Below are 21896 nucleotides of genomic sequence, written 5' to 3' on the forward strand. Positions count from 1 at the left end.
GGAAGGGGCTTCATTGTGGTAAATATTAGGGAGGTATAAATAGCCCCTGCTACCCTGGGACTCCACTGCCTGAAGCGACGTGCCAAGGAGATCCCCAGAGGATGGCACATCGGGAAGGGTAACTACCAAAACTAGATGGAAGGAAATCCCCAACGCAGGGCTTTAGCTGCTGAGAAGCGCGTGCTTCCTTCTCGCGGCGTTTGCTGTGATGCCGCAGAAGCCTAACAACAGCAAGTTTTTACTGGCATCACAGCAAAGCCCAACTTGAAGGAGACATCCGAAAGGGAACAGCTTAATAGCCTAAAAGCACTGCAGCTGCCTGGGACAGCCCGCCTCCTTTCTGCAGTAGGCACACACAGGGGTCCAGGAAAGGAAAACCACTCCACCCCAGCAGTCCTCCCCTGGGGAAAAGGGAACCTGCATCTCCGACACCTTGGGAAGCCGGAGATGACGGTGGAGACCTTTGCAGCCAGCACTCCTCAAGGCTCTCCAGAAGTCATGTCCAAGATTTGGAAGCTCTTCAGAGGGCAAGCGCAACAGGAGCGACGTTGCCTAGTCATTAACAAAGATCATGGGAAGAGAAAGTAACTGAGCCCTATTTTAGCCCCGTTGAATTTGATTTAACATCTCAGCATGCCCAGAGGGTCTCCAGGTGCTCATAATTTCTGCCTGTGCAGAGGACAACAGGTTTGTGATCAAGATCTGTGAGCCATTAGCCCAGACAAGTGGCAGTTGAGGAGCTGTTTGTGCAGGAGATGTCTCCTATGGAAGGCAATCAAAGCAGCGAGCCTGAAGAAGGCTGGGAAGGGATGGTAGTCATCCAAGGGAAACAGATTATTTGAGGGATGGGGAGGAGAACCAGAGCAGCCATGGAAGCTGAAGAGGAAGGTAAGCTTTGGGAAGAGCAGAAGTGCCCAACAAGCTGTGCAAGATGAGGGTGGGAGCACCCGGTCTGGACGTTGCTTGGACGTGAGCATTTCACTCGGGTTTCACCTGAGCACAGAAGTTAAAGCCAGGCCAGAGGGTGCCTGGATGAAGCAGGCAGTTCACTCCGTGTTTAGAAATCATTCCCAGGGCTTAAAACACTGAGAAAGGGCAGCGGCCAGGGAGACCAGCAAGGGAAGGCAAGCAGTGCTACAGCGTGTTTGTGCTGCAAGGCACCAGCACGGGGGCAAAATGCAAAACTAAGGCAGCTGGAGGGGAGAAGGGGAGGTGGGAGGGAGATCCAACACCACAGAAACCAGGTGGAGGGGATGAAAGGCAAGAGTGGGAAAGACGAGCTGGGCCACTGCACCCACATCGTAGCCAGATGTGTCTGGGGATCTTCGTTCAAAGAGCTGGGGAGCATTTGTGCCACATCCCGATGCCAGGAGCTCGAGCCCCTTACATATGGCTCACTGCCCATGATGTAGACAGGCTTCTCAAGGAGACTCCTCAACGTGGGGCATGTCCGAGGAGGCTGAGCATACGGTGCCGCGACGGATCAAGGAGCACCCAGGCGGATCGGTTGGCCCAACGAGGGCTCAAAGCCCCCGCAGCCAGGCCTCCCACCTACCCGCCTACAAGCTCATCCTCTGGCCGAGAGCCACCGGACCCCAGCCCGGCACAGCCGAGGGGCAGGGCAGTCCCGCAGCAGCTCCGTGGGCCCCCGACAGGCTGGGCCGGGCCGGGCATGCCCGGCGTCCCCCGGGGCGGCGGGGTGGTGCTGGCTCCTCTGGGCCCTCGGCCAAGCAGGCGGCTTTCTCAAGGGTGCCTCCACCAGCGCAGCCCCACCGCCCTTCCCGGGACCGGGTCCCCGCGCAGGAGCCGCGGGCGACTCGCCGCCGGCTCCCGCCACCCATTGCCCCCAGTGCCACCCACCCTGCCTGAACCCTACGCTGCTTCGGCTTCTACATGCCGAAGCGCCGCCCAAGGCAGGTGACAGCTATACAGGGATTTAAATCCCTTCTCGAGCAGAAACTTCTGTTTCTGGAGGGGAAAAAAATCACCAAAAGAGGCAGCACCCTGCCCCTGCCGCCCTGCAAGGGCTGGGCTGCGCCTCCCCGGCTTTCTCCCTTGGGGGATACTGCCCCTAGGGTCAGCTCGGCTTCCCAGCTCCCAGCCATCCTCGGAAACTCAGCTGCGGCTCAGGACTGCAAAAAATTTAGCCTGTTATAAAGAAAAAGCCTGAAAAGGCAGGCCTCCACCCCAGGAGGTGGAGGAGCCTCACCCAGGTATACAGAGGTCTGGAGAGTCGGGTCCCTGCAAAGGTTTCTTAAGTTTTGACTTGATCAAGACTATAGAGGAAAAAAAAAGCAAAAAGAAAAAAAAAAAAAAGCCTCCTGACTCACTCTCTTCCCAAGACTGCCCTAGCCCAGGGCATTTTCCCTGCCTTGGGAAGTGTTGCAAAATTTGAGCTTTCCCTGGAGGTATCTCTCACTAATTACTGGATATCCTGGTTTTGTGTAAGGACACAGGCAGAACCTTCCCACAGGTTCTTCTTTACGGCATGGGAAAAAAAACTCGAAACACTGATTTCTGTTTCAGCATCCCCAGCAGATTGCTGTGAAGGGCTGATTGCACACTCGAGGGGATCTCTTTCTGGAGCCATCCTCCCCAGCTCTGGGGCATCACTCACCAACAGTCTCTAAGAAACAAGGAATTTCAAAGGCAAAAACAACCTTACTTTTAATATTCGCCCTCTGTACCTGAAGTTTGGGTCACTTTCATTTTTTTTTCCCCTGTAATAAAGAAGGCTAAAGCTTTCAAATTAGAAGCGAAGACTCTGAGAGCTGTGTGAGATGAGGCCTCTTTGAGTTCACACCGCCCGTCAGCCGTGCTGCAAAGGGCTAATGAATCAGCTGGTGAAAGGCAGGGTGCAGAAAATTACAGCCCTGGCCCTGACAAGGGGTGGCGCAACCCTGATTACCATGTCAGCTCGACGCAAGGCAGATGCTTACATGGGCTGTAAGCCTCCGTCCATGGTTTTTTCACAGCACTAGAGGAAAACTGCTTCAGCTCTGAGATGTTGAATAGCTCATGCTGTATCTACACATCTTCTGGTATCTACGGTATCTACACATCTTCTGCTCACATCTACAGCCTCTTCTTTCAGCATCAGTCAGGCCACCGACTCCTGTGGACAGCACATGTCCCCCCGTCCGGCATCCCGTAGTGCTTCAGCTCTGTGGCTGGACTGCAGCACTGGGCTGCAGCTGGTGATAATCCTTCTTGCCACTCCTTCAGAGATGAGATGACTACAGAGGGTTTCTCCAAATTTTAAAAGATATGAAGTTAAGAATGAAAACTGCATTGAACAGGAAGCAACGATTTAAGGATTTCTTCCTCAGTAAGTCTGCTTCATCAAATACATAGCCTGCATACACACACCCACCTACTTTGAGGGATCTTTTTTTTCCTAGAAAGGCCCTTTTCTGTCATTTCTGTAAATAAAAGCCTCTGCCAGAATGCACGTAAAGGTATCACTAAAGCTCCTGGAGAGAGGAGCAAGCTCTGTCTTCGATCCTTGGAGTGCCTTCTCCTTTTCCTACCCTCCCTTCTTGAGAAGTCCTGCTGATCAGCTCTTCAAGGGAGTCTTTATTCTCTGCCCAATTTTGCACAAAGGTATCAAAGGATTTTAACATATTAAAACTTGCAACCTCTTCAAGAATTTGTCTCCTTCCTCCCTCTCTCCTTGTTGCTGGAGTTTCACACCTGGGAGCTGTTATAACTCAGTCTTTACAAGAAGTACGGTATTTATTTTCAAAAGTTACTTAGCCATCCTTATACATACAGAGTGCATGTATATTCACACATAATTACTTAAAAAAAAAATGCTTCCCCTCCTCCCTTCCAGCTTCTAAGGACAGAAATAAGAAACACCTTCAAATAACTGTAAATAATAAACCCCGTCACGCTAAACACTTCAAAGTGGAAGTGCAAATATCTCAAGAAGCTTGGGGAACTACACATAATTATGAATTAGCTCTGAAAAACAGCTACAGATGATCTGTCAGATAATTTTTCATTCCAAATATAGATTTAAAAATAATATTCCCTGTGATCTGGTAGAGAGAGTAACTGCTTACTGAAAACTGCAGTTCTTCAAGTAAGGCCTGCAGAGTGGGAGCATGCATGCCAAGCTGCTGAGATGAAGACTTTTTTGCCTTAGCAGTACCCTCGCAGAAGACCCCCTCCTTTGCTCCGTCCCACCAGCGCACAGCCCCAGGGGAGGCAGTCTTTCAGTGACACTACTGACGGGCAGAGCTCTGGAGAAACACGTACTGGTCACCCCCTGGGGCCTCAGCGCAGGTCCTGATACCACCCAATGTCCACCTCAATCACGTGAGACACGGCTCTATACCCTTTCCTACTGAGACAGACTGAAGAGGAGATACCTGGAAGAGCTGTGGGATGGTGAGATGGGGGTTGGGGAAGAGAACAGATGACTGTCTCTGATGGGGTCTCCAGCAGGAACTTTAGGTGGCCCTGCCAGGGAAACATCCCTTGGATGGTGGGAAGTACCTACTGCTGCAAGGACCTTGTAGAAAACTCTTGACTGAAGTAGGGCTTAATGGTAGAAGTCTTGGCCACCATGAAACACAAACTTCCTGTGAGGATCTGCTCCCTGCACAGAAAGTAGCAGCCTCAGGACTGATGTGAGCTGACCTGCACCACCACCTCCTTCCACTCCAGAACAGCCATTCAACTTTCAAGTCCAGGATGGAGAGCCTCCTTTTCCTCCCTCCTTCACAGCAAAAACCCTTTCAAAAGCAGGCTGCCTGGAGGCAACCTGTGAACTGTGAAGTAGGGGATCCTGAGGAGAGACTGGGTAGCAAAGTTAGCCACTAACACGCCAGAACAGCTACAGAGAGCAGGCAAGGCGTGACCAGCTCATGCCTATAGTAGAAGAGGAAAGAAGAGGTGGTAGGAACAAGGACTGATGTATCTGGAAGGAAAAGACAAGGTTTCTTGCTTATTCCTTCAAAGTGTTACAAAGCCAAAAGGGGTGCTCGTCTTGCTTACAAAAGGCGTGCACCAAGTGAAACACTGGCATTGTGGCCAGCGGATAGGCAGCCTTTCCACCAGATGAGGGTGGGACAAGCCCAGCACCAAAAGTGGCAAAACAGAGAGGTCTGGTGTGCTACGTTCTTCAGCCTTGGTACTCAATTTTGCACTCACCAAAGGAGTAAAGCCTTCACTGCAGATTGCAGTTATCTCCAGAGCTGCAGGCTCCAGCCACGGGACTTTCGGTAACAACGGCTAGATCCAGCTCTCGGAGTATGTGTAGACATCATGTGTGCTACGTGCAGAGCGAAGTGCGTGCAGCACGGCCTCAGAAACCCAGCAGCCTTCATTTGAAAAGTTGCTGGGAGCAAGCCCATTTCACCAAGTCCAATCACTTGGACTGCCTGCCCCTTCAGGACATCCTTGTTTGCTTTAGTCTTTCCTTCTGCACCCCAGTGATTACAAATGAAGAGGAAAGCAAAGAACAGAGCAAAGAGATGAGCCTGGAGAACAGCTGACAGCATTTTTGCCGAGCACAGTGCACTCATATGGCAGGACACAGGTGCTTACAAGAGAGTGGGCCTAGAACAACTTCATGCAAACAGTAGCCTTAAGCTAATCGTGTCAAAGTGTCCAAGAGAGTGCAATGGCTTTGAGGAATCATCTAGCAACATCTCATGGGCCCCCGCTACCTTCCTCATTAAACCTCAAACAAAGCTGCAGTGTATGTTAGTGCACTCCAGCTAGTCTTTCCCAGGGGAAGAAGGGAAAAGCTGGAGTCAAAGACAGTGCAAAGGGCTGGATTCAATGGTAAGACCTGAAAATGGCAACAAAGGGAAAAAGCAGCAGCTGGAGGTGAAAGGGTAGAGGGCCCCTTTTGTCACCACGTAACATACAAAACTTGGCATAGTACACCGCTAAGATAGTAGTAAAGAGCCAGCAACAACAGCTTTCCCCCCACAACTGTATATACTGTTTTCTCTAGAGGCCGAGTGCTTGAGTGGCAGGGATAGTTTTCCAGACAGCCCAGTGCATCAGAAATAGCCACTAGGCTAGCAGGCCATCTGGACAGCAAGAAGTGCCTGGAGCAAGCTTTAGACCCCTCGCAGCATCGGTGGCATAGACGGCTCTGCTGCTAGGTTCCCAAGCTTCAACACGAGCATGCCGAGAACTAAGAGGCAAGGGAGCACGATGGCAGGATTTGTCCTCATCACCTTATGACTGGGATTTTAGTATTCCCATAAAGGGCAGCAAGGTTGGGGAAAGTGGGGGAAGTGAACCCCTGGTCATCTCTCCTTTAACTGCTGGTGTGGCTGAGCAAAGCCCAAGTGTCTCCTAAGTGCTACTTCAGAGGACATTTTTTCTTCTCAGAAGCAAAGTTGAGCTCGAATGAGAGGCAGGCTGAACCCCTTGGGAGGGAGACAAGTATTTTTAGCCTTTGCACCAGGGCCTCGTCTGTCACTGTCTGAAATTAGGCCTAAAGACCTGCTGAAAAACCTTTCTGAAAATGTCTGCTACTCCTTACAGGATAAAATTTCTGGGTTTGGGGTATGTTTTGAGCAGGGGGAAGAGGTGGCACACAGGGAGAAACTACTGGTGAAAGAGACAACTTGCTATGGCAGCAATGAAAGCATGCAATTTGCATCACAGGCAGGCCATAAAAACACTTGAATCATCTATCATAATTGATAAATAGATATATATATATATATAAAGTTATTTTCTCCAACATCTTTCATTTTAGCATCGCGTTGGTTTAAAGAAGACAAAAGAGGCAGGCCAATATGCAGGTGCTCCTCTTTGTCCTCCAACCTGCACTTAATTGTGAGCTGCTTTAAAAATAATTTAGGACAATGCTTCCATTGCACATTGCTGAAGTCTGAGATTGTTCCTGTGTTTTTACTTCCCAGAACATGTGCAAAGCGCTCACCTCTGCCCAGCTGTTAAAATAAACCCAAAAAACCCAGCCTCTGTGCTGACTGACTGGGAGAAATCAGACAAATGAGAGGTTGCTTTTTCTCCCTGCCCACCCCCCCTTCAAGTAATCCTTTGCTCTGTCACCTAGTTCTTTAAAAACCTTAAAATATAGATGGTTATCATTAATAAGTCACGTGAGGCAACCGTGCCAGTTACTGTGATGGGCAGATAGCTGGGGCTCGCTCTCAGAGCCACGCCATTAGTCACGGTGATGACAGCTTCAGACGCTGAATTTCTCATGTTAGGAAACAAAGTTACCGATTTATTATTTTTAATAAAATAATTGCTTTAATGCAGTATTTAAAATAATTTTAAACATCTGATCAATAAGATACAGTACACAAATATGGAAAATGCTGCACTTTACATAAAAAGTAAAGCTAAGCATTTAATTATACAAAACAATTTTGCCTGATGCCATCAATATCTTGCAAACTATAGCTTAGTCAAAATACTGCTTTTCTTATATACATATATATGTGCTATATATACATATATAAATAATTTACAGCATTCATTTACTAGATTTTTTTTTTTACTACTGTTCCAACAAAAAAACCCATAACTGATTCAAAACTTATTGAATTTGGTAACTATCTGCAGTGGTTCTGACTGTGGAGGGCGTTTGAATCATCGCTTCAAGTTTTGAAGTAGCATGCCAAATAACCATAGGAAGCTTGTTCCTTAAAAGAAAAAAGTTTCAGCAGGAAGCCATTCAATACAGTCAGTGCCTTTCCCAGCAGTCCTGGGAAACAGCCATGCTATACAGCACTGTGTCATGGGAGGCAAAACGTCTGGAGGCTGGGGAGAAGGGTGACCCAGAGGGTTTTCCTTCCACCACAAGGCAGTCTTTACCAGCAAGCAGAAAATCTTTGAATCCATTCTAGCAGTCTTAATAATCCGGAGCCCTCCTCCTCACTGAACGGGAACCAGGCAACTGTCTAAATACTTTCTATTTGGGAAGTTTCCCTGTTATACCACATTAAGGTATTAAAGCAATATTCTAAATAAAGCAGTGAATCCTGTGCTTTGCAAACACTGCTTTTCTCCTTAAGAGTCTCCAGCTGCAAAGTTTCAATGCATCTCAAGTTTTCCCCCTTTTTTGCAGTCAGCACAGGTTGCTTTTGTTCATTTCTTTCTACATCTACGCTCAAGTTCAATGCTATTTTTTATATCTACAGAAAGATAAACTGTTTCTTCTGTTTACCCTTCCTTTTTAGGCTCTTTCACTCCTTGTATTCAAGTTTAGTAACTCCAAATTTCCCCCGAACATCGAAGGATGCCCTAACTACACTGTCTGATGTACTTAAATCACAGGAACGACCAATTTGTTTACCTTCCCTCAGTCACTTTCTGAGAGGAAAGGGGGAGGGCAGCTGAGGCAAGGTGGTGGGGAGAAAGCACCCCTCATTCCTTTTCCTTGCAACTTTGCTCTCCACAAACAAGCAACCAGTAGCAATTCTAAACCCAGAAAATTTAAGGAGATGCTGAGTCAGATAGGCAATACATTAGCATGTTGACTGACTGCTGGTTCATGATTAAATACAGTTGCCGTGCTATGCAGTGCCTTTGAAGTTACTTGTTTCCCTAAATAAGGTTGGATTAGAAGAAGGCACTACATGTAGAACAGATGTTGCAGACTCTGGAGTACTGAAGCAAGCGACATACATAAACTAGGGACACATATCAAGCCCTCAGAGCCTGCAAGACAGTTAAATGCAAGCAGGTAGTCAGGTGCTTGTGTGTGTGCAGCTCAGTGTTTTCACTGGTTTACAGACTGGTTTAAGCCAAATATTATTAAAAACCCTACAGGTGCTGAGTTAGGTATTTAATAAAAATGTTTATCTGTAAACAAGAGTTATCCTTACAACGGATCATTTCCCAGAAATTGGAATTTCAAGACAGTGCAACAATGCTTCAGTGTTTTCTTTGGCAGTAGACAGCAAGGTGAAATGTAAAATTCAAATCACTTCAGAAGAGCACGGTACAAGGTTAGAGAATGCTTCATCTCCCTCTCTTGTTCCATGCAGAATATCAAGTCCCTGAGACAGACGCGGGTTATTCTTGGACAGAGCAGCTGTTTCGTGAGGCTAAAACCTGATGATCCAGGAGCAATTCCATTGCCATTCAAACCCTAAATGAGGGAGGGAGAAAGAAAAAAAAAGTATTAGAATTCCATGTAAATACAAGTTTTTAACCAAACTGGTTGGATTATACTGCCTACTTGCATAAAACTAGCTTGCTGATGTTCAGCTGTACATGTTGAAAACCAGCAATCCAGAAGTCCTTGCACTTTAGATACTTTAAAAGACAAAGCAAGCACTTGCCAGCTGATGGTTTATTTCAGTCAAAGCAACCAGAAAATTCTATCTTTCTTTAAAACTATATTATTATGTAAGATAAATAACTGCTGTTTCACTGAAGTCATACTACATAGACACTCGCACTGAGAAAGGACAAGCTAACTACAAAGAAGGTACTACCACAGTTCCTATGCAGAGCCCCAGATTGTGCATGGCTCTTACTCCCACCTGCAAACCCCCAAGCTCCAGATGTTCACATCTCTTCTCAAGAAAACCATCACTGCGAGTGGGCTCTAGCCTTGAAACACAGCCAGGAGAAACTCTTACCCCAGCCATCACCTGTGAATTGTCCTTTAAGGGAGCAACAAATACACACAGTCAAAGCATCTGCATGCTCAGAACACTGTATCTGAGCCTATCCATCTCAGTCAGCTGCCTTGCTTGGTTATGAAAGCACAATTGGTAGGAGATGATGATGTTTAGTAGTTATACATTCAGGCTACTGGAATGAGCAACCCCCACGCATTCCAAAATGCCCCAAGATTTATTATTAGGGGCGGGGAGGAGGAAGATTACCATGAGCTGCACAATAGACTGGCTACTTATCTTGGAGCCAATCTATGCTACACAGCCAGTCTCTTATCACTACTGGAGGGTTCTTGGTAATGAATGCAATTTGTACAAATACGAGTGCTCAGTCTCTGTAACTTCAGCAAGGCAATGCCTGCCAGCATCAACACCACTTGGAGATGGTGTTGCTTGGATGCCGTGTTAACTATATCAATTCTTACCCTAACACTCTCTGCAAGACTTCAGCAAAATGACTTTGCCCACTTTGCTTAGAGAAATCTGGTTAAAAAACCCATATATTAGAAACAAATACCAGTGCTGGTCTATCTATAGCAGTGAATGCTACTGTTGTTAGGGGGGGAAGCATTGAAATTTATTAAAAAAAATGAAGAGATTCACCAGAGAGCACACACTAACCACAGAAAACCCAGGGCATATTGCAGAAATGGAAGCTGTATTTCTTACTAGCAGCACGCAGGGTATTCAGCACCATTTCACTTGCTTTACAGTCAATACTATTAAACACTATGAAATGCCATCATTTGAAACTTTCAGTTTGTTAAATGGCTTGGAACAAATGCATGCGTGGGGAAGACTGCTGGTCACATCGCAGAGAGAGGGCACTGCTGTCCTGGTAAGACACAAAAGGGTCACAGTTCAAGTTTGTCATATGACAACCCTGAAGGATCCAGGGAAAAGATAGCTCTGCAATGCAGCTGCCAGCACGGGTTGAAAAGGAGGTCAATCCAACAGGATGCAGCAGAAGGCCTGAGGCAATGTTATAAATGAAACAAACCCCAAGGGTTTTCAGTAACCCAACAGCAATGCCCTTTATAATTCAAAGAACTTTATTGAGGCAAAAGTATTTTCTCTCTAAATAGTCATTAGACTAGAAGTCTTACCTTTAAAAAGACACCAAACAAAACCACCTCAATCCTGTTCACTCCCTTACAAAAAGGAGGCAGACAGCACAAATCCCCCAGCCTGCTTTGGAAGCTGCTGGAGCTGCAAGATGCTACAATAGGGCAGAAGCGCCAAGCTGCCTGCGTTTGAGACAGAGTTATGGATTTGTTTATTCTTAAATTCTTACCCATCATGCCCAGTGCAGAGATGTAAAGCAATGTTACGCTGTAATATCACATCCAAAGCCAAAGCTTATCCTGGACTCCTGTTAGCTAAGACAGCCAGTTCACACTTCTAAGTTTCACGTAGCATCACGCTGGCTTATCAGAGCTACTGAGTACAGTACTTCAGGGGCCAGGGGCTCTTGGACTAGTGAACATATCTAAACCAATAGCTGCTACCACATCCAAGTTAAAAGAAAAGGTCCTTCTCTCAAAGTGCATGATGGTTTAAAATTAAAGAAGCCAACAGACAGCCTAGGTCATTCCGGTCCAGACTGGGACTGCGTTGGGGAACTCACTCTGAACTAAGTTTATACAGGGATGAGCACTAACTCCTTTTAGCTACTGTCCTCCACAGCTGCATTGAAACACTGGTCTTTCATGGTTTTGTTTTGGACTGTGGACCAAGCAGTGGAGGGTGATGTACTGCCTGTCTTTTTGTAACAAAACATTTAGAGAACCAAAAGTGAAAACACTTGAAGTTACGATGCCATCTGCGCATCACAATGAACCATCACAGGCACCTCTGTTAATGTTCAAGACCTTATTTAAGAAGTGCCCAACTCTGAGCTCTCCAGAGTTGACACAAGGGACACTTTAGGGGAGTGTCCTCTGGTGCTCAGTTCTCAGACCCTCCTCTTGAGCAAGTTCCTGTTGGACAGCAGGTCGATCTTGTCTGGCCCTAGGCAACAGTCAGCAGTCCTCTCCTTTACATCTCATATACCCCTTCCTGCACAGAAGCTCCCCCCTGCTGCTTTTCAGACCTTAAATACCCTCGTTGGAACACCACCAGCCCGCTCCTTGGTCCCAGATATCTCTATTATGTTCCTCCCAGCTGGGAGGCAACCGCTTGCGTCTTGCCATTTTGGGGGATTCTTCAATGCAAAAGCCTTCAGCCAGCCTACCCTAAGACAGCTTTGTGAGCCTCTTCTGAGGGGAAGTGAAAAATGCTGCTTTTCAACCAGGCCACAGCCAAGTACAAAGGTAAGTGAATATAAAATGCACCCCTGTAGAACCAATTCTAGCAAAGGGTACTGCAACCAGCCTGCACCCTCCTTCTGCAATATCTAATTATTAGTGCCTTAACTAGCAACTTCTTTTTTCATTTTCTCTCTTTTTTTTTTTTTTAAATTGGGAACACTCCTCTTCTCCACAGGGGAGGCTGGAAGACGTCAGCTGTATGCTGAAGTTCCTGCCTTTCACTGAACCCCCAGCACCCCGCTTTCTTTCCAAAAGAGAAACAACGCAGAGACATGCAGCCCAGGAGGGGTAAACTACCAGCATAAATACTACCAGTCAACCTGGGTATCAACAACCTCGGTATCAACAGCTGACAGACTCTGTTCGTAAGCCAGGTAAGACACTGCGGCAATGGGGCTCTGCACCACTGCAAACCACCCTTCACAGTACCGAGACCACCAGCTGGCTTAAAACCAGCCCCAGGAGGCCACAACGGCAGCAGTCCTCCTTTTGGCCTATCCTCAGAGCTGAGACAAACCAGCAACTTTGCCAAAGCAACACGCTGTCGCCCCTTCTTGATCCTCAGAGCCTTTTATATACACCTGATAGAGATCAGTTACTCTCACTGATCTTGGCAGCAGAAGACATTGTGGACCTCCTACTGTAGTCCCACTTCTGCTGTGCAGCTAGTTTTGTTGAGAGGTTGCTTCCGAAACCTGTTTTAAGATCTCTAGAGCTCTCTCCAGTGGCTGGACTGAGAATTAAATACCAACTCTCTCTGAAAAGGCAAGAGTGAGTTGATACAGAGCCAGAGCTCACGACAAGGCTCTTCCTTTACCCAAGCTACTATCACCACCTTATTCCTAGTCGCCAAGGTATCTGGAGCATGTGATCTACAAGTCTGGATCACAGGTACTGACAGGGATATCAAAGTTGCTCAGAGCTAGTCTACAGGCCCCGATACAAAGCTCAGAGGGGTCAGCAGGCACCTTCCTTCCCACCAAGTTCAGGTCAGGCTCAGTGAGCTGTTCCTGGCAGAGTACACGCTCCCTTCTCAAATTCAATGGCTTCACACCAATCACATTCAAAATTTAAACTCTTGAGAGTGGGCACTTTAAGGGAGCAAAGTGGTCAGTGAAATGTTAAAAGTCAAGCCAAGAGTTCTCATTTCAATTTTTGGTGTGGCATAAACACATCCCAGTCCCAGAGCCAAGATCCCAAGAGAGCAAACTGTCATTGCAGCTCTGCTGCGCATTATAAAAATACCACCAGCAGAAGGAAGCAAAGTCACGAGACCGTTTTCAATGACATCTCCAAACACTGAAAAACTACAGCTGTGTGCAGCAGAGACATTGTCGAAAGGTGGTAAGGGCACCTAGCGAATCGGAGCAAAAGCATCCAGGTTCAACCCCCAGCTCTGTCACCTGCAGTCACACTGAGGTCGGTGCTATCCAGTGTAACCTGTATATTAGTTTCCCAGCTGTAAAACACAGAACACATTCCTGTCTCACAGGAGGAAAAAAAGGTTAAAAAGCCATTAACACATTGTGGAGTGCTCAAACACTTTCCTGGGTCGCCCCCAGCAGCAAGGGGAAAGGAAGAGACCCTGTCAGAATTGTGACAGTTTTGCTTGTACAAATAAGTGCCTAATTTAGGCCAGAGAAAACACAGTGAAAGAAGTTGATACTACTTTGGTGGCAAGCCAGCCTACTTATGCTGCCTATTCTAACAAGCCTCAGTCTGATAAAACCTTCCCACATTCACAATACTAAAATACTACATTACTCAATATTTATGATTCCTTTTTTAAAGTAAAGTTGGTTGTGTTAGGTGGTTGGGGTTTGGGGGATTTTTTATTTTATTTTTTTTTTAATTTAACCTTATAGACCATTAGGGTAAATCAAGTCAATGTCTGAAAGGCTTAGATCTCTATTTCCAGGCTGCTTCTCCTGCAGCTGAAAACAAACATGTATATTTATGATGTTATCTGCAGCCTACAAGGAAGCCTCATGAAGCTGTCAGATCTATATAATAGAGAATGCTATTCAACTACGCATTTTTCCTCAGATTTCATTGCAACATTCCTACAAGTCCTTTCAAATGTGGGCAACAACATGTTTTACATATTGCAACAAATTACTGCAAGTGTAATGTCAGTTTATTCACTATTATGCCCAAGATTCATGTACGCATGTCACTTTGTATGGCTACATCAGATGCTTAATCTGTACCTGGAGGTAATGAATACTATACAAATATGTCATGTTAGTTAATAGACAATTATTAAGCTGAAATTTTCTGGCTCTTTGCCACATCATTTTAAGCAATGTATTGTCAACTAAATTATAAATTTCTTGACCCTTCACATGTCATCAACATTTGCACATTACCAATATGTTCAGCCTAAAGCTACAATGCAATTAGTCATTTAAATTGCAGATATCTTTCACACATAAGAAGAATTAAGTTCATCTCTAGCACAGAGAAGGCACAATATGGGCCAATGAACTGTATTTCTGAAGCGTGTGAATGGCAGTCGAGAATATTTTTGCCTATTTACATGGGAAAAAAATTCACATCAAGTGCATGGCCTAGACTGACAGCAGCCAGGAAATTCAGTGCTGAAATTGAAACTCTCTAGCCGACAGGGCTATGCTTAGTTAGGTCTTGCAGCAGATAAGTAAGATGCTGAAGCCATATTTTATAATTGCAGTAACACTTTTAGCTCCCCTCTTCCCCAAAGGTACGACCACGCTGTAGACACTTCAATTGTCCGGTATCTTGAATAAGAACCAGAAACTGAAAGCAAGAGTCTGCATATGTTAAGTATATGCAAAATAGGGGAAAAAAACCCCCAAACCCTCCTGTATCACTTTAAACCTCTGGGCTGGGGGAAGGGGTGGTAGAGACAGAAAGAGACACAGAGAAAGAGAGGGAAACCCCTCAAGTGTAGAAATAGATTTTCTAGCCCATCTCTGAACACCTACTTACATGCAAGTAGTCTAGGTCCAATTTAAAGTGATTGCTTTTAAATTAATTTTCTGCAGCTTTTAAGAACATATTTTAGCAGACTATCATGTACCAATGCCAAGCACCAGCCAGCAGCCTCTCTGCACCCCATGGATATACAGGGAGCAGCAAACCTATTGTCGTTCGCTACAGAGCCAACTTCTGCATTTAATTCACATTTAGACACAGTCGCATCCTTAACACCAATACTGAAGTCGATGAATTATGCTGGCACGTCCTCTCATCAGAAGAGCTTATGGCCAAAAAGGCAGCAGTAACTTCTACAGCTACCACTTATAAGAGTGTAAAGCCACATACCCCTTAACTACCACATATTCCTCCCGCAAATGCCAAAAAAACCCCGAAAGCAATTTGATTGTCACACAGTGGAAAAAACAAAACATCTCTCTTCCCCAATCATTTGGAAGAGTTGGGGTTTTCTTTTGTTCTGCAGAAAAGGACTTGTTGCTCACAGGCTTAGTTCTTCCTAGGTCACCCTAACGACCATTTCCAAAGCTTAAACAAGCACCATATACAGAATATGTTTAATCAACATGCATACCAGCATCCTAAGCTGTAAAGCAAGAAGGGCAAGTTTAAGTTCTGCTAACAATGATCAGATGTGGCAGAGACCTAGCCCTAGAAGAGAAGACAACAAGCTTGTTTTCTCCACCCACAATCAATACTAAAAATGGAACAATGACTAGTGTGGTAAACAAGACATTTCTCCCATTTCTTCTTGCCAAACTTCTTCCCAGAAGGAGAATACAAGCTTATTTGTGGACTGCTGTATTAGATGTGCATCACCCTGGAAGTATCACATTATTTTATGCATGTTGGCCAGAGCTAGGAGTTTGACAGAAAGAAAGTACTCGAATGGCTCTGCACTGATGCCAGGACATCAGCTGCATCATTTACTTCTGTAGCAGCTACTTGTAGTAGCTTAAGTTTCCACAGCAGAGCTAGACGATGGGTGGCAAGGCAAGACCCACTCTTAATAACAGAGCAGCAAGTCTTGGCAGTGGACAGAACAGCCACAAGCAGTATCTGGAAGGAGGAAATTTCCTTTGCCATTGGATCAGGCAAAAAGAAAGAAAATACACAAGATTTACCCCTGAGTTGGTCAATGTGACCAACCTGGAAGAAGGCAAGTGAAGGACACACCACCAACAGCATGTTGGGGCAAGACAGATTCCATCACTTCCAAGTAGCTAATGTGTTATTATTGAGCCAGAAAATGGATGAGAAGCAAGTAGTTTCCCCCCCCAAAATTACATAGTAGTGCAGGCATCCAAGTAAGTTTTCCTGTATAAAGCAGAAGAATGGTCCAACCACAGTCTTCAGAAGCTGACCATAAGAGTAACAGCCAGTCTCCTAACTCTACTTTCAAAAACTTATCCAGACTTTCTTTCCTCCCTTCTGCATGATACTGCACAAATATGCTGCTCTCAGTTGAAGGCCAAAGATGAGCTGGGACCTAGGACACCTTTGGATAGAAGGAAAGAAAGTTTAAGGACTCAGAACTGCAGCCTGTTTCCTCATAGAAAAAAAAAGCTTTAAATATCTGCAAGGGTTTTCAAACTTCTAAGACTCCAGTTACAGTGAGAATGAGACAAAGCTGTTTCCAAAATAGCTTTGTCATCAGAAAAGCAGTATAACTTAATCCAAAATAATCTTTGACTATTTCTCAGCATTGAAAACATTATGGGGCACGTTACCAACCAATAAAAACTATGAAACAGAACACAGAATCGGGAAAATAAGTCTGTGGTTTCAAGTTTACTTTTTTCTGATTTGTTTTAGAAGTGTTCTCCCTTCTCAAGATGAGTTATTTTTCAATTCTTCCCATCCTTTAATTCATTACTGTTCACCACATGCCCCCAAACTGAGAGAGGAGAAGAGGTGGGTAACAAATACATAAACCCGAAAAAACATATGAATCAAATCCAAAGGCCTCTCCCCCTCATTGTATCCGAAAGTGTCCAGAGGGACCAGAATGAGAGAGATGAAGATATTACCACCTCTGGAATACAAGTAGCACCAATTAACACATTTTCACAATAGAGGGATTTTCTTACCAGGGCTTTCTCAAATTACTCTTTCTGAACAATACCATTCAAATGTTAAGTTGCAGTGAGGAGAACATGCAAAACTACCCAACTGAGTGTTTCCAACCAGAAGGAGAAAAGAATTCCCATTATATTGATGCCTTTTTTTTTTTTTTAATTAGGCCTAGAGCATTAGCCTTATTTTTTCATTCCATGATCTTCATGGATTTGCCCCTACTGCTATTTCAAGTTTAGCGATACATAAGCAATAATTATGGCAAGATATAGTTTACCCTTTTTATACTGCTTTTAGGTCCAAATTAGTTGACAGACACTCCTCTGGGCAAGAACCTCTTTATTTGCTACCTGCCACACTATAAAGTGATGGGGCTGCTGGTAAGCAGGCTTCTAGCTGTAAAGCACATGCTGATGTCACCACGTTGTAGTTCCCAGATTAAAATAATCCATAATAGGTCTCCTTAAAAGACCAAGTAAAGAAAGCAGAATTTCATAGAACGTGACAGGATGAATGTGCAGGAATCAGGCATTCCCTGGGCATATCCCAGGAAAAAGACTTTCCAGAAGAGGTGCAAAACCAGGTGGCAGAGCACGGGAGGAAGCAGATACTTAGGGCTGAAGAACCATCCCAATTAAACACAGATACTCATTTGTGGAGAAAGGAAACATGGTATGCTAACAAAATGCTGTTCTTAGCCCTTCATACTTACTATTATTGCAACAGAAGATAGCAGATCCATACCAACCCAGTCTGCTGAGCTGCACTCTTCCAGTACCCATTACATTTTGGTACTGAGTAAAGAAAGGCAAATATGTAACAAATTTGCTTACAGAGTTTCACTTTAATACATACTGTAACTGATTATTTCTTCCCTGTCTCCCCATATACCTTAGGGCTTCAGTTTACATCAATAATGGCTTGAAACAATTCCTTTCCTTTAATTATTGCAGTAGGCAACGATAAAAAGAAGCTGAACAGAGTCAACTTTGCTCTAACACGGACATAAGAGATACAAACGTTGTACAAAGAACATTATCCAAGGAAAGTTGAAGTCAATTAAAAAAACAAATGCAGTTAGCATCAGTGATTTCATTCAATACCGTCAAAGGATCATTCATATTCAGGAATAACTTCTTCCATCATACCTGTCTACCAAGATATTAGGCTTTAAAAAAAAAAAAAAAAAAATGGTCACAGGAGTATTATGCACAGATTTACTCCTTGCCATTGCATAGTCAGGAAGTTCTGACATTTAAGATTACTTGAGAGTAAAGCTGTCTGTATTTGCAATTTGAAATGAGAAAGTACATCCTGCCTGTTTAAATTATTCTCAGACAGGTTGCCCAAAAAGATGATTTTAAAGATGCCCAAATGTGTATCAGCCTAAGGCCATATTGTACTTGCTTTCAGTTTCAAAGACCTCCTTTCATCTCTGAAGAATGGAATGTTGTTTACTGCTTAGGATGTTTTGCCATGTTATCATGAATGTATTACAAATGTTCTGCTTCTTGAACTAGAGAGTGTTTGTCAAAACCATTCTTTATTCTGCATGAGAAGTCTTAAGCCTTTTATAACATGTGCTCAGATATATTGGGACACTTAAACATCTAAGTCTAAACATCCTTCTCAAGTTTGCTATCCTGCATAATTTCACAAAAAAGAAAAAAGGTCCTCAGAGAATTGCTGTCTGGTAGCATGAAGCCCAAGTACTAGGCACTGGAATGCAAGGTTGCATGCGAGAAACAAAAGTTGTTTCACTGGCAGAATTACTTTCACCTACTGCCCTTACAACTCAGTCTAGTAAGGCAATCTATATGAGAAGCATCTTAAAACACAGCAAGTAAATTTGTGACGATGAAATACTATCAAGGTTTATGGTCAGTTTTAGGGATGTTATGTCCACGTTCTTTTAAACTGGCAATGTAAATAATGGATCGACACCTTTTAATAGCAACACTGTTATCTGTCTCACTTTGGCACAAGCTCATGATGCTTTTAATAAAGCAGACATACCGCAGACGATGAGAAATAACTGAAAAGTACCTAACAGGCAGACTTGTTAAATATTCAGAAACCAATCCGGCAATAATTACAGAAAACCACTACGAAGAACAGGAATAGTTACTTGATAGAAGCTTGGGGGAAGAGGAGAAAAGGATGGGGAAAACTGTTCTTGTGCTAGACTCATTTTTTCAAGTTTTTCCAGTGGTATTATAAAAAAAAAAAACCCCCAAACCTATACCTTCAGCTTCATGTGAAAGTGCATTAAAAAACTTCAAAGAAGTGAAGAATAGCTGCTCAAAAGCTGGGAATGCTGCTTTCTGCAGCTTGTTTAGATACAGATTCCTTCAGTTCACTTGCGGTACACAGGGAGCGTTCAAGGAGCCAATTGTGTCTCCAAGTCGGGGGGGGGGGGAGGGGGGGGGGGAAGGGGGTTGGAATCAGAGAAACAAGTCTACCTTACCTCCTTAGAGAGGTCTCTTGTCACAGTCCAGGTTGAGGGAAAACCTACAGGACAGGTGCCACCACTATCTCAGTTACATTGCAAATAACTGAGCTTTATACAAGGTCCTTCGAGACTCCAGTATGCAAAAACACTGGAGTATTTTCAATCCTAGCATCTATTGAAGCTTCCTAGGCCACAAGAATGAAAAAGACTTAAGGTTTATCAGAAAGGACAACTTTACCACCACTTCTTCCACACAAGAGTTACTTCCCAGGCTGCTGTTTGCTCTGCTTGAGTCACAAGCCAACCAGCTGTTCGCTTGAGCAACATTGATGCTTCACGAGAAAGAGGGGCAAAACTGGCAACAACACTCTAATGACAGCCCGCAACATATTTCTCCCATCTCCAGCCAAGATGATCACTAACAGAAGTAGGCTGTCAGTCTCCTTGAAAAGAACTTCTGCAGCCCCGTAAGCTTCCCAGGTCCTGGAAACAGTTAATCTCCAGCACAACATTAAGAGATTTGTTCAGACCAAGATTTGTTAAAAGCACCTTCAAGGCACTTTTAAAAAGAAGCATGAGCCCGAAAAGGTGATCTGCCTCATTGCAGGAACTGAATGGTCTATCTTTATTTATTTATTTATTGCATTTGGGGGGGATCTAGCCAAGGTAAACTCACAGTATACTTGAAAAGAGTCCCCATGCATTATGCATGGAAAAAAGTCCACAGCCAAATGTCAAAGCAAGAGCCATTTCAAAAGCCATCCAAAACAACCATCATGACTTCAACTGAGGGGCCATGACAACTAGGTGCTGTGGAAAACCACCACAGCTTCATTACCCTCCACTGCAGATGTAAGTTTCTCTGAACCATCATTTCATTCAGTCCTTTACACACAGTGCTCTTATCCACAGTTCTTCCTATAACACAGTTAAACATCCCCATCAAATTTACCAGAAACAATCCTTCCAAGTATCTAACACACGGACTGGTTTTCTTACAGTATGTAACCAGCCATTTCACGTAAGAGAATTCTCACTTCTTCCTACAGGGAAGGATAAAAATAATTCAGTATGAAGATACAACAACATGCAAGTCATCTCCATCTCCGTACCTCCAGCCCAGATCCAACATTTGGTGAATCCAATGGTCTTTTCTTCCTTGGTCCAATGGCTGCCAAAGCTGTGAGGTTGGCTTCTCTTTGTTGCATTTGTGCTAACTCCAACTGTTGCATCTAATTTAAAAAGAAAACACCTACATTAATTATAATATACAGTATCCTAATGGTCTTGTTCTCTTTATGGTGGCTTCAGACAGCTCTGCAGTCCCTACTGAAACAATGTATTTCACAGCATCTTTTCCCATCTTTATGGACACTTTTGACAGATTCCAATACTCAGTCACGCTTAGAGCCTTGAAACACTAACGGCCCTATAGATAGCACTGTGTAAGTAACACTTCCTATGGAGACGGCATTGTGGTATCAATGCAGCCTTAACAGGAGCCTTGCTGCTGGTTCCTCAGCTCATAAGCTTTGCCATTTCTGATTAACAGAAAATATTGATCAGAACTGGTTTATCAGGCCAGATTAGTATTAAAAGTTGAAGTTACCGAGTTCCGTGAACTGGGTATATTCTTAATTCAAAATCTCAATTCATGACTGCACAAGCAAGACACTCAATTCCTTCATGGTGTATTACCTGAACCCAAGCACTCAACATTGCCATTCTGAAACATCTTACCCAACTGAACAGCATGCTGTCAGTTCACTGTTATTCCTTCTTTTCCCAGTACATATTGGAATGTTCAGGAATATCTGAAGCAAGTTAAAGATACCCTGCATATATTTATTTTCACTCACCTCCAAAAACTGTTCAACACAAAGAAATCCTTAGAAACAACCTCTACCTGGGTTAGGTAAACTTGGGATGGGAGAGAAACCCATAGTCAAGAGGATTAAAAAAATAAAAGTTTTATCTCTGCATTTCAAGGTACATACTACTTCGTTCTGTTCGGTAACTATAGATGCCAGCTGCTCTGGAGCTCAACCCAGTCAAGTCTGCTAATAGACTTACTAGCTTGGATCGGTCACCTTGCTAATGCAACTACACGGCTTTCAGATCCGCCAGCTGTCCAACTTGGAGCCGGGGTGGAGGGGAACGATCTCTCTCTCTGTAGAGAGGGAAGCTTTTCTATTTACTCAGGTTGAATTTGCCCTTAAACACAAACCTCTGGGTTTGATGTCAACCCTTAGATGATCTGACACGCATCTAGAACAGCTCCTTAGCCCATGCTCTCCCCATTCCCAGGACTTACAAAATTGTTCGGATAAGAATTCTCTGCATGCGTATGTGTGCATATCTTTAAAGAAAGTACAGCAGTATCATGGTAGCAAAGCATCCAATTCTCCTCCCTTACTCCCCTCCCCCCCCCATCATAAAAACAATTAATTA

The 21896-nt window shown here is 44.4% G+C and overlaps 1 protein-coding gene across 2 annotated transcripts in view; it reads right to left on the reverse strand.

The window, feature by feature from the left end:
- Window positions 1-7477: 7477 nt before the first annotated feature.
- Window positions 7478-21896, reverse strand: part of TAF4B (TATA-box binding protein associated factor 4b) — a 75645-nt gene continuing 61226 nt past the window's right edge. For both annotated transcript variants that reach the window (XM_050915773.1, XM_050915772.1), the window contains exons 14-15: window positions 20558-20677; window positions 7478-9097 (exon numbers count right to left, since the gene is read on the reverse strand). In XM_050915773.1, coding sequence (XP_050771730.1) covers window positions 8930-9097; window positions 20558-20677 — 288 coding nt within the window. In that variant the 3' untranslated portion in view covers window positions 7478-8929. The remainder of the gene's footprint in view (window positions 9098-20557; window positions 20678-21896) is intronic.

The sequence above is a fragment of the Gymnogyps californianus genome, chromosome 2 (genome assembly GCF_018139145.2).
Source record: "Gymnogyps californianus isolate 813 chromosome 2, ASM1813914v2, whole genome shotgun sequence".
Classification (NCBI taxonomy): domain Eukaryota; kingdom Metazoa; phylum Chordata; class Aves; order Accipitriformes; family Cathartidae; genus Gymnogyps; species Gymnogyps californianus.